At 62.9% G+C, this 15702-nt stretch overlaps 3 protein-coding genes across 8 annotated transcripts in view; 2 read left to right on the forward strand and 1 right to left on the reverse strand.

The window, feature by feature from the left end:
* Positions 1-28: 28 nt before the first annotated feature.
* On the forward strand, positions 29-5067 carry LOC308063908 (acylamino-acid-releasing enzyme-like; the record flags this gene model as incomplete). The annotated part of the gene is given in 23 exon segments (XM_080387537.1): positions 29-255; positions 370-478; positions 559-685; positions 805-886; positions 980-1055; positions 1178-1320; positions 1565-1702; positions 1787-1878; positions 1987-2027; positions 2095-2216; positions 2357-2395; positions 2397-2460; positions 2578-2672; positions 2756-2807; positions 2878-2966; positions 3530-3671; positions 3795-3872; positions 3945-4025; positions 4105-4193; positions 4297-4487; positions 4566-4668; positions 4743-4849; positions 4929-5067. Coding segments are annotated over 23 exon segments (2295 nt in total). The 5' UTR covers positions 29-159.
* Positions 5068-5218: 151 nt separating this feature from the next.
* MST1 (macrophage stimulating 1) lies at positions 5219-9836 on the reverse strand. 3 transcript variants are annotated; one of them, XM_080387513.1, is made up of 18 exons: positions 9662-9836; positions 9231-9372; positions 8967-9079; positions 8720-8834; positions 8336-8472; positions 8145-8265; positions 7925-8043; positions 7667-7829; positions 7431-7561; positions 7258-7360; positions 7004-7140; positions 6844-6879; positions 6650-6761; positions 6501-6578; positions 6284-6430; positions 6096-6202; positions 5531-5670; positions 5219-5451 (listed from the first exon to the last, which is right to left on the reverse strand). In XM_080387513.1, exons 1-18 carry the CDS (start codon positions 9711-9713, stop codon positions 5290-5292), a joined length of 2115 nt encoding a protein of 704 aa, XP_080243639.1. In that variant the 5' UTR covers positions 9714-9836; the 3' UTR covers positions 5219-5289. The 3 variants fall into 3 exon arrangements, with proteins under 3 accessions (XP_080243639.1, XP_080243638.1, XP_080243640.1); XM_080387512.1 differs by having other exon boundaries at positions 7667-7832; XM_080387514.1 differs by lacking the exons at positions 7258-7360; positions 7431-7561 and having other exon boundaries at positions 7667-7832.
* Positions 9837-9981: 145 nt separating this feature from the next.
* Positions 9982-15702, forward strand: part of DAG1 (dystroglycan 1) — a 53600-nt gene continuing 47879 nt past the window's right edge. Inside the window, exon 1 of one of the 4 annotated variants that reach the window (XM_080387500.1) lies at positions 9982-10058. The gene's annotated coding sequence lies outside the window, so the exon portion shown is untranslated. The other 3 variants (XM_080387495.1, XM_080387496.1, XM_080387499.1) reach the window with 3 other exon arrangements.

Raw genomic sequence — 15702 nt, forward strand, 5'->3', positions numbered from 1 at the left:
CCGGACCCTTCTCCCACACAGCCTGGGGTCTGTGCCACCGGGGACGCGCTGTGCCGCGGCGGAGGGTGAGCTGTGCCCAGCTGCCCCGGGCACGGCAGGCCGCGCAGGGCAGCCGGAGGGCTGGCACCAGCCAGGCCCCTCGTGCCGGGCTGCTCGCGCATGCCCTGGCACTGCCCGCTGCCAAGCGGCAAACGCCAGCGGCCCAGCGTGGCAGAGCAAGGCCCCATGGCCTCAGGGACGGAGCGGGGCACAGAGGTGGGCAGGGGGGGCCGGGGGGGGGCTGTGTGGGTGGGCACAGCCCTGTTTTGGGGGTGGGCAAGGGCAGAGGGGTGAGCTTGTCCCCCGCCAGCGTGCCTCTTCCCCACCCAGGTGGCCGGCGGCCCCGCCGCCTGCTACCGGGAGCTGAGCCAGTTCCCTGCCATCACCTCTGCCGCCCTTGGGGCCGCCGCAGGGGGACAGACCTTCCTGCTCTACACCGGTGAGTCACGGGCTCGGCTGCCCTGGTGCTCTTGGCCCCCGGGACTGGCGGGGGCGGGTGCTGACAGCCCCCCTCTGCAGAGTGCAGCCGCCCAGACCTGCCCCGCCGCCGGCTCCTGCGTTTCAGCCGCCACTACAGCCTGCGGCACGTGGGCGGCCGTGGCCTCGCCATCAGCCGGGCGGCACTCAGCGCCGAGATCCACAACCAGTATGGCACGGACGGGATGGGGTGGCACGGACGGGATGGGGCGGCACGGCCGGTGCCCACGGCAAGGCTGGTGCCCGTGGCACGCTGCCCACTGCAGCCTCCCTCCCTCCTACCCTCAGGCTCCTCAGCCAGCACTCGCCGACGGGGCAGCACCGTGCCGTGCTCAGCCGCTGCCCGCAGCAGGGCCACGAGCTGCTGGAGGTAACACGGGCTGCCCCAGTCACAGCAGCCCCAGGGCATGGGGCGGTGGGTGCCACAGCTGTGGTGTGCCGGTGCTGACCCTCATCCCCCCAGGTGTGGGGCAGCAGCGGGCGCAGCCACAGTGTGGACCTCACGGCACTGGGGAAGCACGGGGAGGTCTACACAGAGGGTAGGACCCCTTTCTGCTGCCCGCAACACAGGCAAGGCCGGCACACCAGCAGCCCCAGTGCTTGCCTGGTGCCCAGCTGTGCCAGTGCCAGGCTGGGTTTTGGCACCTTCTTGCTGTGCCAGGGCCCTTCGCCTGTCTGGCCTGGTCCCACTCGGAGACCAGGCTACTCTATGTGGCTGAGAAGAGCCGGCCCAAACGGTGCCCCCCCCGCCCCTGGGATGTGCCAGGAGCAGCCAGGCCGGAGGAGGAGGAAGAGGATGAGGAGGTGGGTGCCGTGTGCCCCATGTGCATGCTGTGCACCCCACAAGTGTGCCATGCACATTGTTAGCATGGCCCATGCCCCGTGAGCGTGCTGTGTGCCCCATGAGTATGCTGCGCATCTTGTGAGCGTGCCACACACTGTGAGCACCCCATGCACCCCATGAGCATGCCGGGTACCCTGGGACTGCCGTGCACAGAGCCCCATATCTGGGGCCATTGGCCGTGGGGCTGAGGGGGCTGTGCTGCAGAGTGAGCAGTTCGTGTACCATGAAGACTGGGGGGAGGCACTGAGCACCCGCAGCGTGCCCGTCCTCTGCGTCCTGGACCTGGAGGGCAGCAGCCTCTCGGTGCTGGAGGGCATCCCGGAGCACCTCTCCCCTGGCCAGGTCAGGATGGGTTGCAGGGAGAGCCCCGGGGCTGGGGGTTGGGGGGCAGCCTGGGGCTGTGGGTTGAGCCTGGCTGTTGCACAGGCCCTGTGGTCCCCAGATGACCGCGGCGTGGTGTTTGTGGGCTGGTGGCACGAGCCCTTCCGCCTGGGGCTGAGCGCCTGCTCCAACAGGAGGTGGGTCCCCCCAGCACCCAGCGCCATGCTGGGATGCCCATGCCATGCTGGCACAGCGAGGGTCACCATGGCCACGGGGCTTCAGCCTGACCTGTACCTCCTTCCCAGGTCAGGGATTTTCCATTTGGACCTGGCCAGCAGGAGCTGTGGTGAGCACCAGGGCTGTGAGGGGGTGCCCTGGGGGTCCCCGGGGTGCTGACCCCCTGCTGCCCACAGAGCTGCTGTCAGCCGAGCGCAGTGCCACCTGCTCTCCCCGGCTGAGCCCTGATGGCCAGCGCCTGCTCTACCTGGAGGGGGACCTGGGGGGACCCCACCGGCAGTGCCTGCGCCTGCGCATGGTGAGCAGGGCCCTGCGGCACCCGGCACGGCTGTGCCACCCTGTGCTGCCAGTGGGGTACCCAGCACAGGATGTCACAGCCTCTCACAGTGCCCAGCTGGGATGGGAGGTGGGCTCAGTCCCCACGCCCCCCTGCCTCAGTTTCCCTGGCAGGGGCCCATCCCTGATCGCCAGCTCTCCCCAGCTCACCTGGCAGACAAGGCAGACAGTCACGGTGCTTGACGTGGTGCAGGAGCCCACGGAAGGTGAGTGCAGCACGGTGGGCCAGGCTGGGCACTGCTGGGGGGCTGGGACCCCCCTGGGAACCCCCTTGTACCAGGTGCCCACAGCCCTGGCTTGCTAACATTCTGCCCCACTTGCAGCCTTTGCCGGGCTCTACACGGAGGTGCTGCCACCACGGTGCTGGGCAGCCGACAGCCGGAGAGCTGTGCTGGGCACCCCGCAGCGGAGCCGCACAGTGAGCCCTGGGGACGGTGGGGACAGAGACACGGCCCCCGCGCCCTGCGCTGACACAGCTGCCCATGCTTTGCCCCCTCACAGGACCTGCTGCTTGTGGACACAGAGGCAGCCACTGTCACCAACCTGACAGCAGGTACGTGACACCAGGCTGCCCGCAGTGCCCTGGAAGCCTCTGCAAGCACTGGCATGCTCTCTGTCCCCAGGGTCGTCCGAAGGGTGCTGGGAGCTGCTCACCCTCCAGTGGGACCTGCTGGTGGCCACCTGCTCGGCCCCACACCACCCTCCCAGCCTGGTGAGCAGAGCCCTGGCACCACACAACACAGCCTGATACGGCACGGCAATGTGCAGCCAAGCACAGCATGGCATGGCACAGCACAGCATCAGCAGGCACAGCATGGCATGGTGAATCGTGGAGTGGCATGGCATGACACAAGTGGGCAAGGCCAGGCCCAGCCTAGCCCAGTATTGCACAGCACAGTGTGACACAGCCAGATCCAGCACGGCATTGCACAGCACAGCCTTGGCATGGCATGGTAAAGCACAGCATGGCGAGCTACAGCCAGCTACAGCATGACATTGCGTGGCACAGTGTGGCAAGGAAAAGCAGAGCTTGGCCCAGTGCTGGAGACAGGTACATCATGGCACAGCCAAGGACGGCACAGCGTGGCACAGAGCAGCATGACCAGGCACAGCATGGAACACCCATGCATGGCACAGGGCGGCACAGCATGGCACAGTATGAGACAGCACCATAGAGCACTGGGACCGTAGGCACACCAGGGCCGGTTACACCCCAGCACGGGCCAGCTGCCCTGAGGCAGGGGTGTCCCAGTGCCACCTGCTGCCTGTCCCCAGGTGGTCACTGTGCTGCCGCCTGCGGGCCAGGAGCTGCCCCTCTTCTGGGTGCCGGTGGAGGACACCCCAACAGTGCCTGGCATCACCTGGAAGACCCTGACAGTCCGGCCACCCTGCAGCGGGCAAGGCCCCGCTGCACACGGTGAGCGCCCGGGGGCCCCCGCTGCACCTGGGTGCTGCCTGGGTGCCGGGGACCCTCGGGAGCAGGGGGTGGGCAGGGTGCTGGGTGCGTGGGGTGGTGAGGGGGACCCCTTCCCTGGTGCAGACACCCAGGTTTTCGAGGCCCTGCTGCTGAGCCCACCGGACAGCATGGCACCACACCCCCTCGTGGTGTGTCCCCATGGTGAGTAAGGGGATGGCAGGGACACCCTGGCAGTGCTGGTGGCACCCCGGGTGACGTTCCTGCCGGACCCAGGTGGCCCCTGTGCCGTCTTTGATGCCCGCTGGCGTCCGAGCATGGCTGCACTGTGTCGGCTGGGCTTTGCCGTGCTCCTTGGTGAGTGCCGGGGAGCCTGGGGATGTGTGGCCCCTGTGCCCCACTGGAGAGGTAGCACCCGTGGCCCCTGTCTCCCCAGTGAACTACCGTGGCTCCCTGGGCTTTGGCCAGGCCAGCATCAACTCCCTGCTCTCCCATGTGGGTGAGCAGGATGTGGCGGACACCCAGGTGAGGGGTGCTGGGTGGTGGGTGCCACAGGGGTGTTGATGGTGGGGTCTTCTGGGAAGGTGCTGATGGTAGGGTGCTGATGGGGGGTGACCCATGGGTGCAGCTGGCGGTGGAGCAGGCGCTGTGCAGCGAGCCCCTGGACCCACACCAGCTGGCCCTTCTGGCTGGCTCCCATGGAGCCTTCATCGCCCTCCACCTCCTCGCCAGCCAACCCAAGCGCTACCAAGCCTGTGCCCTGCGCAGCCCCGTCTCCAACCTGCCTGCACTGCTGGGCACCTCCGACATCCCTGACTGGTGAGCGTCACCCCTCCCCCGTCCCACCCTATGCCATGCCACGTCTTCACGGCACCCACCAGCACCTCCGTGCCACAGGCGCTACGCCTCCCTGGGGCTGCCCTACTCCTTCGAGCGGGTGCCCCACGCTGAGGACATGGCCACCATGCTGATGCGCTCGCCCATCGCCCACGCGGGCCGGGTAAGGCAGGGCCGGGATGGGTGGTGGGATACTGGGTGCAGGGTGCTGGGCACCCACCACTGGCTGTACCGCAGGTGCAAACACCAGTGCTGCTGTGTGTGGGTGCCCGGGATCGGCGTGTCAGCCCTATGCAGGCACTGGAGCTGTACCGAGTGCTGCGGGCCAGGGGGGTGCCGGTGCGGTGAGTGGGGTGCAGCAGGGTGGGAGCAGGGAGGCAGCCCTGGGGTGCCAGCTGGGCATTGTCCTGTCTCACCCCACAGGCTGCTGTGGTACCCAGAGGGCGGCCACGTGCTGGCCGGCGTAGAGACAGAGGCCGATATCTTTGGGAACTGCGCCCACTGGCTCCTCCGGCACCTGGGGCAGCCCTGGCAGGGCAAGACGGGACAGCACAGCCCCTAGCACCCGTGGCAGCCCTGCTGCTATGCCAGCCCCAGGGTGACTGCTGGCCCTGGGGATCTCACCAGGACCAGAGGAGGATGAAGCAAGCGTAGCTGGGGGCAGGACGGGACATGGTTTGGGGTTCAGTACTAAATAAATGTGTGAGACCCTGTGCAGTGCCGAGCCCTGCAGCTGTGCCTTTATTGCATGGTGGTGGCTATGCCAGGCTGGGGCTGAGCCGGCTCAGACCATCTTCATCACCTTGTTGATCCAGTCAACGTAGAGGGAGACGCGGATGAAGAGGGCAGGCTGGTCGGTGCGGGCACAGACACGGGAGGGGGTAATGACCCCCTCTAGCACCCAGCAGTCAGCAGTGAGGCAAGCCAGTGGTCCCCCGTAATCTCCCTGCAGCACCCAGAGAGCGGCATCACCCCAGTGCCAGCAGCACAGGCTTCCCGAGGCAGCAGTCCCCAGCCCGGCTCACCTCGCAGGCCCCCACGCCAGCGCGCAGCGGGGCAGTGCACAGCTCACTCTCCTTCAGGCGCCCGCGCAGTGCCGTGTTGCACTCGCCATGGGCCAGTACCGGTAGCCGCGCCACGTTCAGCACGCTGCCATCCGCTGTGCCTGCAAGCAGCGAGCACACAGGGCAGCGGGCAGGGGATGCACGGGTAGGGGATGGCAGGGGAGGGGGATGCCGTGACGGGGTGCCGTGGGTGAGGGGATGCCATGGGTGGGGGCATACAGCCTGCAGGGTGACACCTTTGCAGGAGGAGTGCCCTCGCAGTGGGTATGGTGGGCAGGGGATGTCATGGGCAGGGGATGTTGTGGGCAGGGGACTGCTGTTGCCGGGGAATGGTATGGATAGGACGATGTCATGGGCAGGAAGATGCCATGGAAGGGAGATGCTGTGAGCAGGGGGATGTCAGGCACCTGGGGATCCTGCAGGCAGGGGTTGCCATGGACATGGGGATGCTGCGGGCAGGGGATGCTGCGGGCAGGGGATGCGTTGGGCAGGGGATGCTGTCTCAGGAGCTGCCCACAGCAGGTACCTCTGGTTTCCCCCCAGCCAGCAATCTCACAGACGGTGCCTGCAGGCACAACATAGCGCTCGGGCGGCAGGCAGATCAGGGCCACGCGCCTGTTCAGAGTGGCTGGCCTGCGGCGAGAAGGGCAGCAGGACATGGTGTCAGCCCAGTGAGCAGTGGGGCACGGCAGGGGCCGGGGCATGGCCACTCACCTCTCCAGCTTCAGCATCACCAGCTGGGACTCAGAGGGGCCACAGATGATCCGTGTGATGGGGATGGTCTGCTGGTCAGGGTCCTCAGGGCCAGGGTCCTTGAAGAGTGTCCCCAGCTGCACCTTGTAGCCCGCCAGGTCGGCATCGCTGCAGGTTGGGCATGTGAGCGCATGGGGAGCGGGAGTCCCAGCACCACATGCCCTGGCCCTGGCCTTACCAGGAGGAGAAGCACTGGCGCGTGCTGATCACCCACTGCTCCTTCACTAGGGATCCCCCACAGAAGTGCATGCCGGCCCTGTGGGGATGGGGGGGTGAGGTCCTGGGCGATGCTGGCCACGTGACGGCGCAGACAGGGCACCCACTGACCGGTTGCGGATGCTGACAGTCCAGGGCGAGTTGCCAGGCTGGCCACCGACAATGCGCCCTTTCCACTGCAGTCTCTCATCCCGCTGGCCACACTGCTCGAATGACACCACATCTGTGGGCAGGGTGGGCATCAGCTGGGGCCATGCCGCTGGCACCGGCACCACGGCCCCCACCCAGCACCCGCTGGCTCCCACCTGTGTTCTCCAGGATGGAGGGCACCATGCTGCCAGCTGTGGAGAGAAAGCAGAGGGTGGCACAGGACCAGGATCCCCAGCCACCCTGACAGTATCAAAACTACCCAAGGGGGTGGCAGGGGACCCCCCTAGCTCTGCAGGGGTGCAGGTAGGGGCTTACAGCAGGGCTTGATGGCACAGTAGTCAAAGGGGGTGCGGGGGTCCATGGTGTAGCACCAGGGGCCATGACTGTCATTATCGGGGTTGCGGCAGTAGTTTTCCTCCAGATGTGCCTCAGGGTGGGTGACAGGCGAGATCCTGCCAGGAGGAAGTCACCACCCCATTGCTGTCACCATCCCCATCCCTGTTCTCATCCTCATCCCCATTCCCCTCCCTATTCCTGTACCCCCCCAGCACACTCCCTCGCACACTCACTGGGGCACATGGGGCGTCTGGGCAGCCCACGGCTGACAGGTGATGCCCTTGCGCGTCTTGCTGATGTGGCCGCGGTAGCTCTCGCCATGGCCATGGTAGCACTCTGGGGACAGGCAGGGAGAGCTGGCACCCCTAGCAGGCACCCCAGGGGCGGGTGCCCAGGGGCAGCTCACCTTGGGCACCCAGCTCATCAGGGCAGCGGCGGATGTGGAAGCAGAAGGCGATGCGGACAGTGGAGCGGGCAGTGAAGCACCACGGTGCCTCTGAGCCATCAGGGTTGCGGCAGTAGTTCTCCTGCAAGTCCCTGGTGGAGGGGCCACATGGGTGTCATCCCCCAACCCCAATCCCACACCCTTGGGTGCTGCCCACCGCCACCCTCCCTGGGCGCAGTGCCCCCCCTGCCCCTTACTTGCATGAGTACTTCTCAGGCATGAAGTGGTGCTGGTGGGGTGTCTGGGCATCCCAGCGCTGGCAGGGGATCCCCGAGACGGTGATGTTCATCCGGCCCCGATACCCTTCACCCTTGCCCCTGAAGCAGCCAGTGGTGACGTTGAGGGGTCGCGGGCGTTTCTCTGCTTGCGTGGCCGGAAAGGGGCAGAGTGGCAGGGTTAGGGTGGCACCCAGGAGCCCCAGTCCCAGCTGCGCGGTGGCACTGGCAGGGACTTACTGCAGAGGCGGATGCGGCAGTACTCGCGCTCTCGCTCAGGGTTGGTGGTATAGCACCAGGGCCGCTCGGAGCTGTCGGGGTTGCGGCAGTAGTTGTCATCCAGTCCCTTGTCAGGGTACCTGAGCCGGAGACAGGGAGCAGCGGTTGAGGGTGCCACCACTGCTCCAGCGCCTGGCATGGCCAGGGTGGCTGCACACTGCCCAGGGCTAGGGGCTGGTACTTGTCAGGGTGGTAGGGGTGCTTGTGTGGGTGCTGCAGGTCCCAGCGCTGGCACTCTGTCCCTGTCTCGGTGCGGTCCACAGTGCCACGGTACTCCTCCCCATTGCAGGTCATGCAGACAGCTGCGGACAGCTGGAGGGCTCAGTGAGGGGAACGCACACGGTATGGGGCACCCCGAGATTTGGCACTCACCATCCTCACACTTCTTGATGCCACAGCTCTGGTGCCGGACATTAGGGTCAACGGTGTAACACCATGGACCCCGCTTGTCCTTGTCAGGGTTTCGGCAGTAATTCTCCTCCAGCCCATTGTGGGGGGATGGCAGGAACCTGCTGGCAGCAGGGTGGGTAGGAGGGCTGCTGGGAGCCCCTTGCCCCAGGGTGGGCACAGCCACAATGCTGTGCTACCGCTGGTTGGTGTCATTGACCCCATGCTGTCCCCATTGCTCCTGTGCAATCCCCATTGCCCTCACGCTGTACCTTTTGCCCCCACACTGTCCCTAGCCCATTCCCTGTTGCCCCATGCTGCCCAGGGCCACTGGCAGGTGCAGTGGGGCAGCTGGGGACACAGGGGCACCTGTGGTCATGAGGTGTTGTGGCTTGCCAGTGCTGGCAGCGCAGACCCTTCTCTGTCATGGCCCGTGTGCCGCGGTAGCTGGAGCCGTCAGCCACAATGCAGTCCCGCAGGTAGTCTGGGCAGAGCCAGGCACCACGTCAGAGCCCCAGAGCCAAGCCAGAGCACGTGGGCAGTGTGGGGAGCCCTGTGTGGGGTGGCCTGTGCCCAGTCTGTGGTGTCCCCATGTCCACCTGTGGCACCAGCCCACCTTTCTTCTGGTACAGATCGTAGTGGATGTTTTTCTGCAGCTGGATGTGGGGCGAGTGCTGGGTCCAGGGAAGCAGGTGGCATTGCTGACTCTGCCGGTCATGGTGGAAAGCCCTGGGAGGCACAGTGGGAGGCTGGCACGGCACAGCGCGGGGCCAGTACCCGGGAGCACGCACATGAGCACCCAGCATCCCAATGGGGTGACCCTGGCGTCGTGGCCGCCTGCACTCCCACCTGCCCCACAGCGGCACTACATCCCGCTCACCGGCAAGCCAGGCTGGCGGCACAGCGCTGGGCACACTGCTCTGCTGAGCCCCACTCCAGCAGCAACGGCGGTGAGTCCGCGGGCACTGCCAGCAGCTCGGTGGCCCGCAGGCGCTGGAAGTCATTGAGGGGCGAGCGGTGGCCTGGGGAGTGTGGCAGGATTCAGCGCGCCCATGAGGGCACAGCGTGGGCACCGGGCCCTGTGGCGCATGGGACCCCTGCCCCACGGAGCATGGTATCTGTCCTGCGGAGCCAGAGGGTCTCTGCCCTACAGAAGTGCCCTACATCCTGCCCCCCCCTCCCTGCCGCGGCTCAGGGCAGAGGCCTGCAGGCTCCCGGGCCGGCCCCTAGGCCCGTCTAGGCCCCGCTCTGTCCCACGCCCTCCAGCCCCACGGCGGCCCCACGGCGGCCCGGCCCGGCCCGGGGCCCTACCTGAGCCGAGGGCCGCGGCCAGGGCAAGCAGGACCCCCAGCACGCGCTGCATGGCGGCGGCCCCGCGTCCCCGGGCTGCCACAGCGCCAGGCCGGCCCCAAGCAAATATTTGCGGCGGGCCCGGGGCCAGGCGGAGCCGGGGTCACCGAGCGCGGGGCCGCGCGTGGGGCGCGGGGCGGGGCCCGGCGGGGGTGGGGCCTGGCGGCCAGTGAGGGGCGGAGCTTGGAGGGAGGCCAAAGGGGAGCGGCCGGGGCGGGGCCGCGGGGGGAGGCGGGGCCGCGCGCAGCCAGGTGGGGCGGGGCGGAGGGGGGGCGGGGCTGAGCGCGGGTGCCGGGCGCCGATTGGCCGCGGCCCGCTCGTGCCGCCGGTTGCTAGGCGCCGCGCGCCCCTCCCCCAGGTACGTGCCCGCGCGGGGTCGCGCTCGCGCCGCGCCGCCCGCTCGGTGCGTCGGGGCCGCTGGCGGCGAGAGCCGGCGGGGAGCGGCCTCCGGGCCCGGCCGTCGCACGGTGAGGGGACGCGCGGACGCGCGGGGTAACGGCCTGGCCTCCGCCCGGTGGCGGCGGCAGCGCGGGGCTGCGGCGGCACCTGCCGGGCCGCCCTGCCCTTGGCCTGCCGGGCGGGCCGGCAGCGGGAGCGGGACCGGGAACGGCGGCGCGGCCTGGGCGGCGGCGCGGCGGGGCCGGATCTCTCTCTGTGCGCGGGCAGCGGGTCGGTCCGGCCCGCTGCCGCCTGAGCCCCGGCGCGCCCTCCGCGGCCTGCCGGGGCCGGCCGGGCGCGGGCGGCGGCCCGTGCTGGCGGCGGGGGCCGGCCGCGGCGCCGCTGCCCGCGTCGTGCCGCGCTTCCCTCCTCCTCGGCGGTTTCCCGCCGCCCGGCCCCCGCCGGGGCCGCTCTTTGGGCGCCGCCGGGCCTCCCCCCGGCCTTGGTGGGCGCCGCGCCCGGGGGTGCCCGGCAGGGCCGGCCCTGCTGGCGAGCGGGAGGCGGAGCGGGCCGGGCCCCGGGCACTGAGCGGCTGGGCCGGGTCGAGCTGTACCGGGCGAGGCGCCGGGCTCCGCCGCAGCCGCCGGCGGGGACGCTGGGAGCGGCCCAGGTGCTGGAGGTGGCGGCCACCGGTGCCTGGCCGTGGTGGGGTCGTGGCGGTGTGTGCCGGAGCCCCTGTGCGCTTCGCCTGCCCGGCCCAGCGGCTCTCCCCGGGCCCCAGGGGGCGGCCGGAGCCGGGTGCGCTCCCCTGCGGGCGGGGCGGCCGGGCAGCCCCCGGCTCTCGGCCCCACCTGCGGCCGGACTGGCCGCTCGGGGGCTGGGGGCGCCCACCTGGGGCCAGGCCCCGCCCGCACACATGCACTTAAACTTTTCTCGTTACTCGGCCGTGCGGGCGGCTCCGCGCAAGCGAGTAGCTCTGCTGCACAAACGGGCGTAAATGTGGAACAGTCCCTGTGGCCTCCCTGGCTCCTCGGAACCAACAGGCTGGCGAAGCTGCTCACAGGAGTCTCCAGTGCCTGTCAAGTCATCGGGCCTGAATTTAGCGAGTTTTGCCCCAGGTTTGAAGTTTGGAAACTCCCCGTGTGTACCTTTAGAGTTTCTACAGGTCTCTGCTGCTCGGGGCAAGAAGGTGCAGGCAGGGGGATGTGGGAGTTGCGCAGCAGGGCTTGCAGTCACTCCCTGCCGTGCTGTGTGTCTCTTGGTCCTGGATATTTGGGCTTCTAGGCCTGGGAAGATGGCACTGATGTTGTTCACCTGCCTAAAATGGGATTAAACCCCTCTTTTTATACAAAAAGGCGAAGCATTCACCTGTCTTCTCTAAGCCCCTCCAGGCAAAGGCTTCTTTCCACTGCCCATCGCTGTTTACATGATGGACTGCTAGTGTCTCTTGCCTTGGCAGTACTGTTCATCACAAAATCTGTTATTTAACTTTCTATATGGAGCGCTGTCTCTTCCAGTCCTTAGCTACAGATTCCTTTTCCCACTTTTAAGAGTTTCTAATTCATAGGTTTCTTCACGCAGTCTCTGCTGCTATACTGAGCATCCTAAACCACTTATTCATTCTTCCCAATGCTTGTCATTGCGCTCTTCTATCCTAAATATAGGGTAGTATGCCAACGGAAGAAGCTTGAGAGCAAGCTGAAGTGCTGGGAACACCACTGTTTACTCAGAGGAGTAATCAGCAAAGCTTGGCTGATTCCAGGTCGCGCCGTCTTCTTGCTGCAGGAGTTTGCCCTCACTTCTTTGGGACCTGGCACAAATCCTTGAATAACTAGAAGATGTTGTTGACAGCACATGCTAGTTTAGAAATACCCCTTTCTTTAAGCATTGTGTAAACAGAATGGTAAATTCTGTGTAATTGTTGATACTGAGCCTGGAGAATTGGCAAAAGCTGTGGGGCTGATATCTGTAAAGGTGTTCTGTGCCTCACTGTGTACCAGTAGGTTTCGTATGGGGTTTCTTAACCCTGAGCACTTGTCTGCTTTTAGAAATGCCTCGTACTCACTGTGAGCTCCAGTGCTGCTTACCTACTTCTCTCCCCTCTCGTCTCTCACTGCCCGGTGTGCTGGGCTTGGCTGCTACGAGAAATGAAGAAGGGCACATGACAGGAGAGTGAGACATTTTGCCAGCTTCAACTGCAAAGTGCATGGTTATAATTGGTTCAAAGCTCTGACCGTAACTTGTCTTCCATGGGTTTTGAAGGAATGTTTTGAAGGAATTTTCGCATGTCTCTTGTTGGCAGAGCTATACTCTGGCAATGAGGGGGTAATGTCAGAGGGAGCGTTGCTGCGTGCTGACTTGTGCAAGTGTGCCAGCTGACAAGACTGAGAGGTGCTTTGATGTTCTGCACTAAAGACCAGTCGTGGACCGCTCGGGTCTGATGGAGAAGAGGACTGTGTGGCTGCAGCAGCCAGGCCCTGTGGGAATTTCCATGCTCCTGTGTCTGCAGCGCAGGTGTGAGGTGCAGTGTGTTGTCACTGGCAGAGAAGGTGTGATGGTTCTGCCCTGGCAGGAGCGGAGTTGCTCAACAATGGGAATGGTGTCTCCTTGCCTTTCTCGTATCCCTTGGACAGATAATGAGAGTTGTCCTGGAAGAGATACCAATGTGCTGTGCCAGCCTGGGGAGGAACTTCAGCTGATGGGAGTAAAACAGTCTGTCTCGTTTCAGCAATGACAGCTATCTGAAAAGTTTTGTTGTGGGGGTGATTTTGGATGGTTTGTGCCTTTACTCCTGTTAGCTGAGGAATACTACGGAGGATTTAATTCTAGTAATGATTAATTTAAATGAGGAAAATGCAAACTCTGAATTCTCCTTGGGCAAACAGGGGTCATGTAAATAAATGCCTCTGGCATTCTTTGTGGTGCTTGTAGACTGTCTACCAATTACTTCTGGTCTCTTGCTGAATCAGTGGGAGGCTGTTGCTCCTTGAGCTCCAAGTACTTTGGTGGTGATTTGGGTGAAATACAAATAAACATAGTTGGATTGACCTAGCATATCTGAGCTCTTGGTATGCTGAAAATGTTTGTTCTTAGAATGTTTGTGTAGTCTGGAGAGCTCTGTACCTTAAACCCAATTTGCAGAGGACTGTGACCATGTTTAAGCTGTGAAAAATAAAAGATCAGCCTGAAGAACCTGTGCTTTTAGGGTTTGTTCTGTGAGACTGAGCAAATTGCTAAGGTGCTGCTGCATGGAAAGTTAACATATTAACCTGCGTGAATGCACTAGGTAGGTGCACTTCCTAGCCCTAGTGCCTTTTTCTATCTGTTATCTCCCTGCACTTATCCGTTGGCTTAAACTGTCTCTGGTTCAGCTTTTCTGGGATAAAATTGTAGTTTTCCAGCGGGAAAGATGGTTGTTTGTATTTGATGTTACCACTTTCTTTGTCATTGTTTTTTTCCATGAGCATCCAAGCTGATCTGCTGGCGCAATGCTGTCCAAAGGAGACGGTCCCAGTCCCCTGGCCAGGCAGGCCCACTCCCTCCCTCTTGCAGGTGCTTGGTGGGCCCATGAGCTGTTCGCCTGGGGACCAGCAAAAAGCTCCCTGGCTCTTGTTCGTGGTTTGTGAGCTGTTCTGGGTGTCTGATGAGGAAGAGACAGAGGAAGGTGAGTGGCATGGCTTTGTTCAGGGTGTGGGGAAGCAATGGGGGGCTTCCCTCTTCTGTCAGTGGTGACCTGCTCAGATGGACAGATGTGTCTTGAAACCATGGCCTGAATTAAAGCTGGAGCTTCTTGCCTGATGGTAGCTTCTGCCTGAGATAATAGCTGGGGTGCAAGTGATGTAAGGCACCCTTAGGCATGCACCCTGTTTACACGAATGCCATGTCCTGCTCCAGGTCACCTCAGCCCAGCAGTGCTGGTTTCTGGGAGCCAGGTTTGATGCAACGCTAGGGAATTACCCAGAATCTTTGCTAAATACAGCAGTGCAGCCTTGCAGCTCTCCCACAGCTGGGGTTCCATCTCTGGGCAGTGTGCTGGGACCCGAGAGCCGGAGGGGGCTGCTGGGCTGCCAGGTGCTCCCGTGGCTCCTTACTGTGGCTTTTATGTCTGACTGTGGGGAGCTCACAGCAGCCTCCCAAAACCTTAACACAAATGGTGTTCTGCCGTGTGGCCCCCTGAGCTGCATCGCTGCTGGGCCACGTCGGTCCCAGTGCCACCACGGTTGTCCCAGGGTGAGGTGCAGAGGGTGAAGTTGTGTGGGATGACAGCTGGTGTAAGGCTTGCTGCTTCCAGAGAGGAGAGGTCCGACCTCTGGACACCCAGTTGTGGTGTTTGCAGTTGTCTTGCTGAATTGATTTTTTTAATTATTATTATTTCTGGGTTAACTTTCTGCAATTTAGTAACCTGGATTGTCCATGGAAGGAGCTTGTCAACACCCTGGCAGTGCAGGTGGATAGGAAGCAAAGCCAAAACTGGAGGAGGAGGAAGACGTGGGCATGGTCCCTGTGCTGGAGCGTGAGGGTTAGCTCAGGACGAGTGGTTGCCTCAGCCAGCCTCATGGTTTCATGCTCTTAAAAGGGCCCTTCTCTTTCCCTGCTTTCAGCTGTGCCCTCTTGCCTCCTCCCACATGCCAGCTGTGGTGCTGAGCTGATGCATTGATCAACTGATCTTGCTAACTTGGCATAAAACTGTTATTTTTTTCAGCTAGACCCTTTCTTCACTGGCTTAGCAAAGTGGTCGGGAAGGGAGTTGGACCATCCTTGGAGGCAGGGAGCCATTGTATCAGCAGACCTCTCCCTTAGGATGGTGCTCTTAGCTGTAATGGATATTTCCATTACAGGGTTGAGTTGTCTGCCCAATTTCACTGTCCTGCAGGTATCCTCTAGGCCAAGAGAGTAATTCTTGGTGGGATTCAAAGTACATTATCTCTGGCAGACCTTCATGTGCAGAGTGGGACTTGGAAACAGCTGTAGAACTTGTCCCAGCCCTGCTGGTGGACAGTGCGCAGCTTGTTCTGGGTTTTTTTCTTTAGAAAAACAGGCTGCTAGCCTCATCTGACCTGTAAAGGTATATTTGAATGAAGGTTTCTGCTGACCGGTTCTCCTTTCTTCCCCTTTTCTTGTGTTGTGGTCTCACCACAGTGCTCAGCTGTGGCATTTGCCATCATTACAACCCTGAATAAGGATACAGTGTGTATTTTCTACCGTGCTTTCTGAGAAGGGCTCAATTCATGGAGAGTTACATGGGCAGCTTCAAAAATATTTTGGTTACTGGCTCCTCAGAGCTTTCCAACAAATTGGCTTAGATGCCTCTTGCTGCAGTACTTGATGTTACAAATACTCCTTGGCAAGGACCTGATGAGCAGCATTCCTCCTGTCCCTCCTCAGGGGCTGAAAAAGTGATTATGGAAGAGGTTTCAGTTTACTCTAGCATAGTTACAGGTCACGCGAGTGCTGAGTGCATATAGGCAATGAATTCACACTGGGTCTTTTTTTGAACTAGATTGTACATTTAGACTTCAGAAAGCTTAATCTTCTGTGAAGTGTGTTCCTTAAGGGTGGGGATTAGCATTCAGTAATTTTGATGAGAGTTTCCTGTAGCAGATACTGATCATTTTATATCAGTC

The sequence above is a fragment of the Falco punctatus genome (genome assembly GCF_963210335.1).
Source record: "Falco punctatus genome assembly, chromosome: 4".
NCBI lineage: Eukaryota > Metazoa > Chordata > Aves > Falconiformes > Falconidae > Falco > Falco punctatus.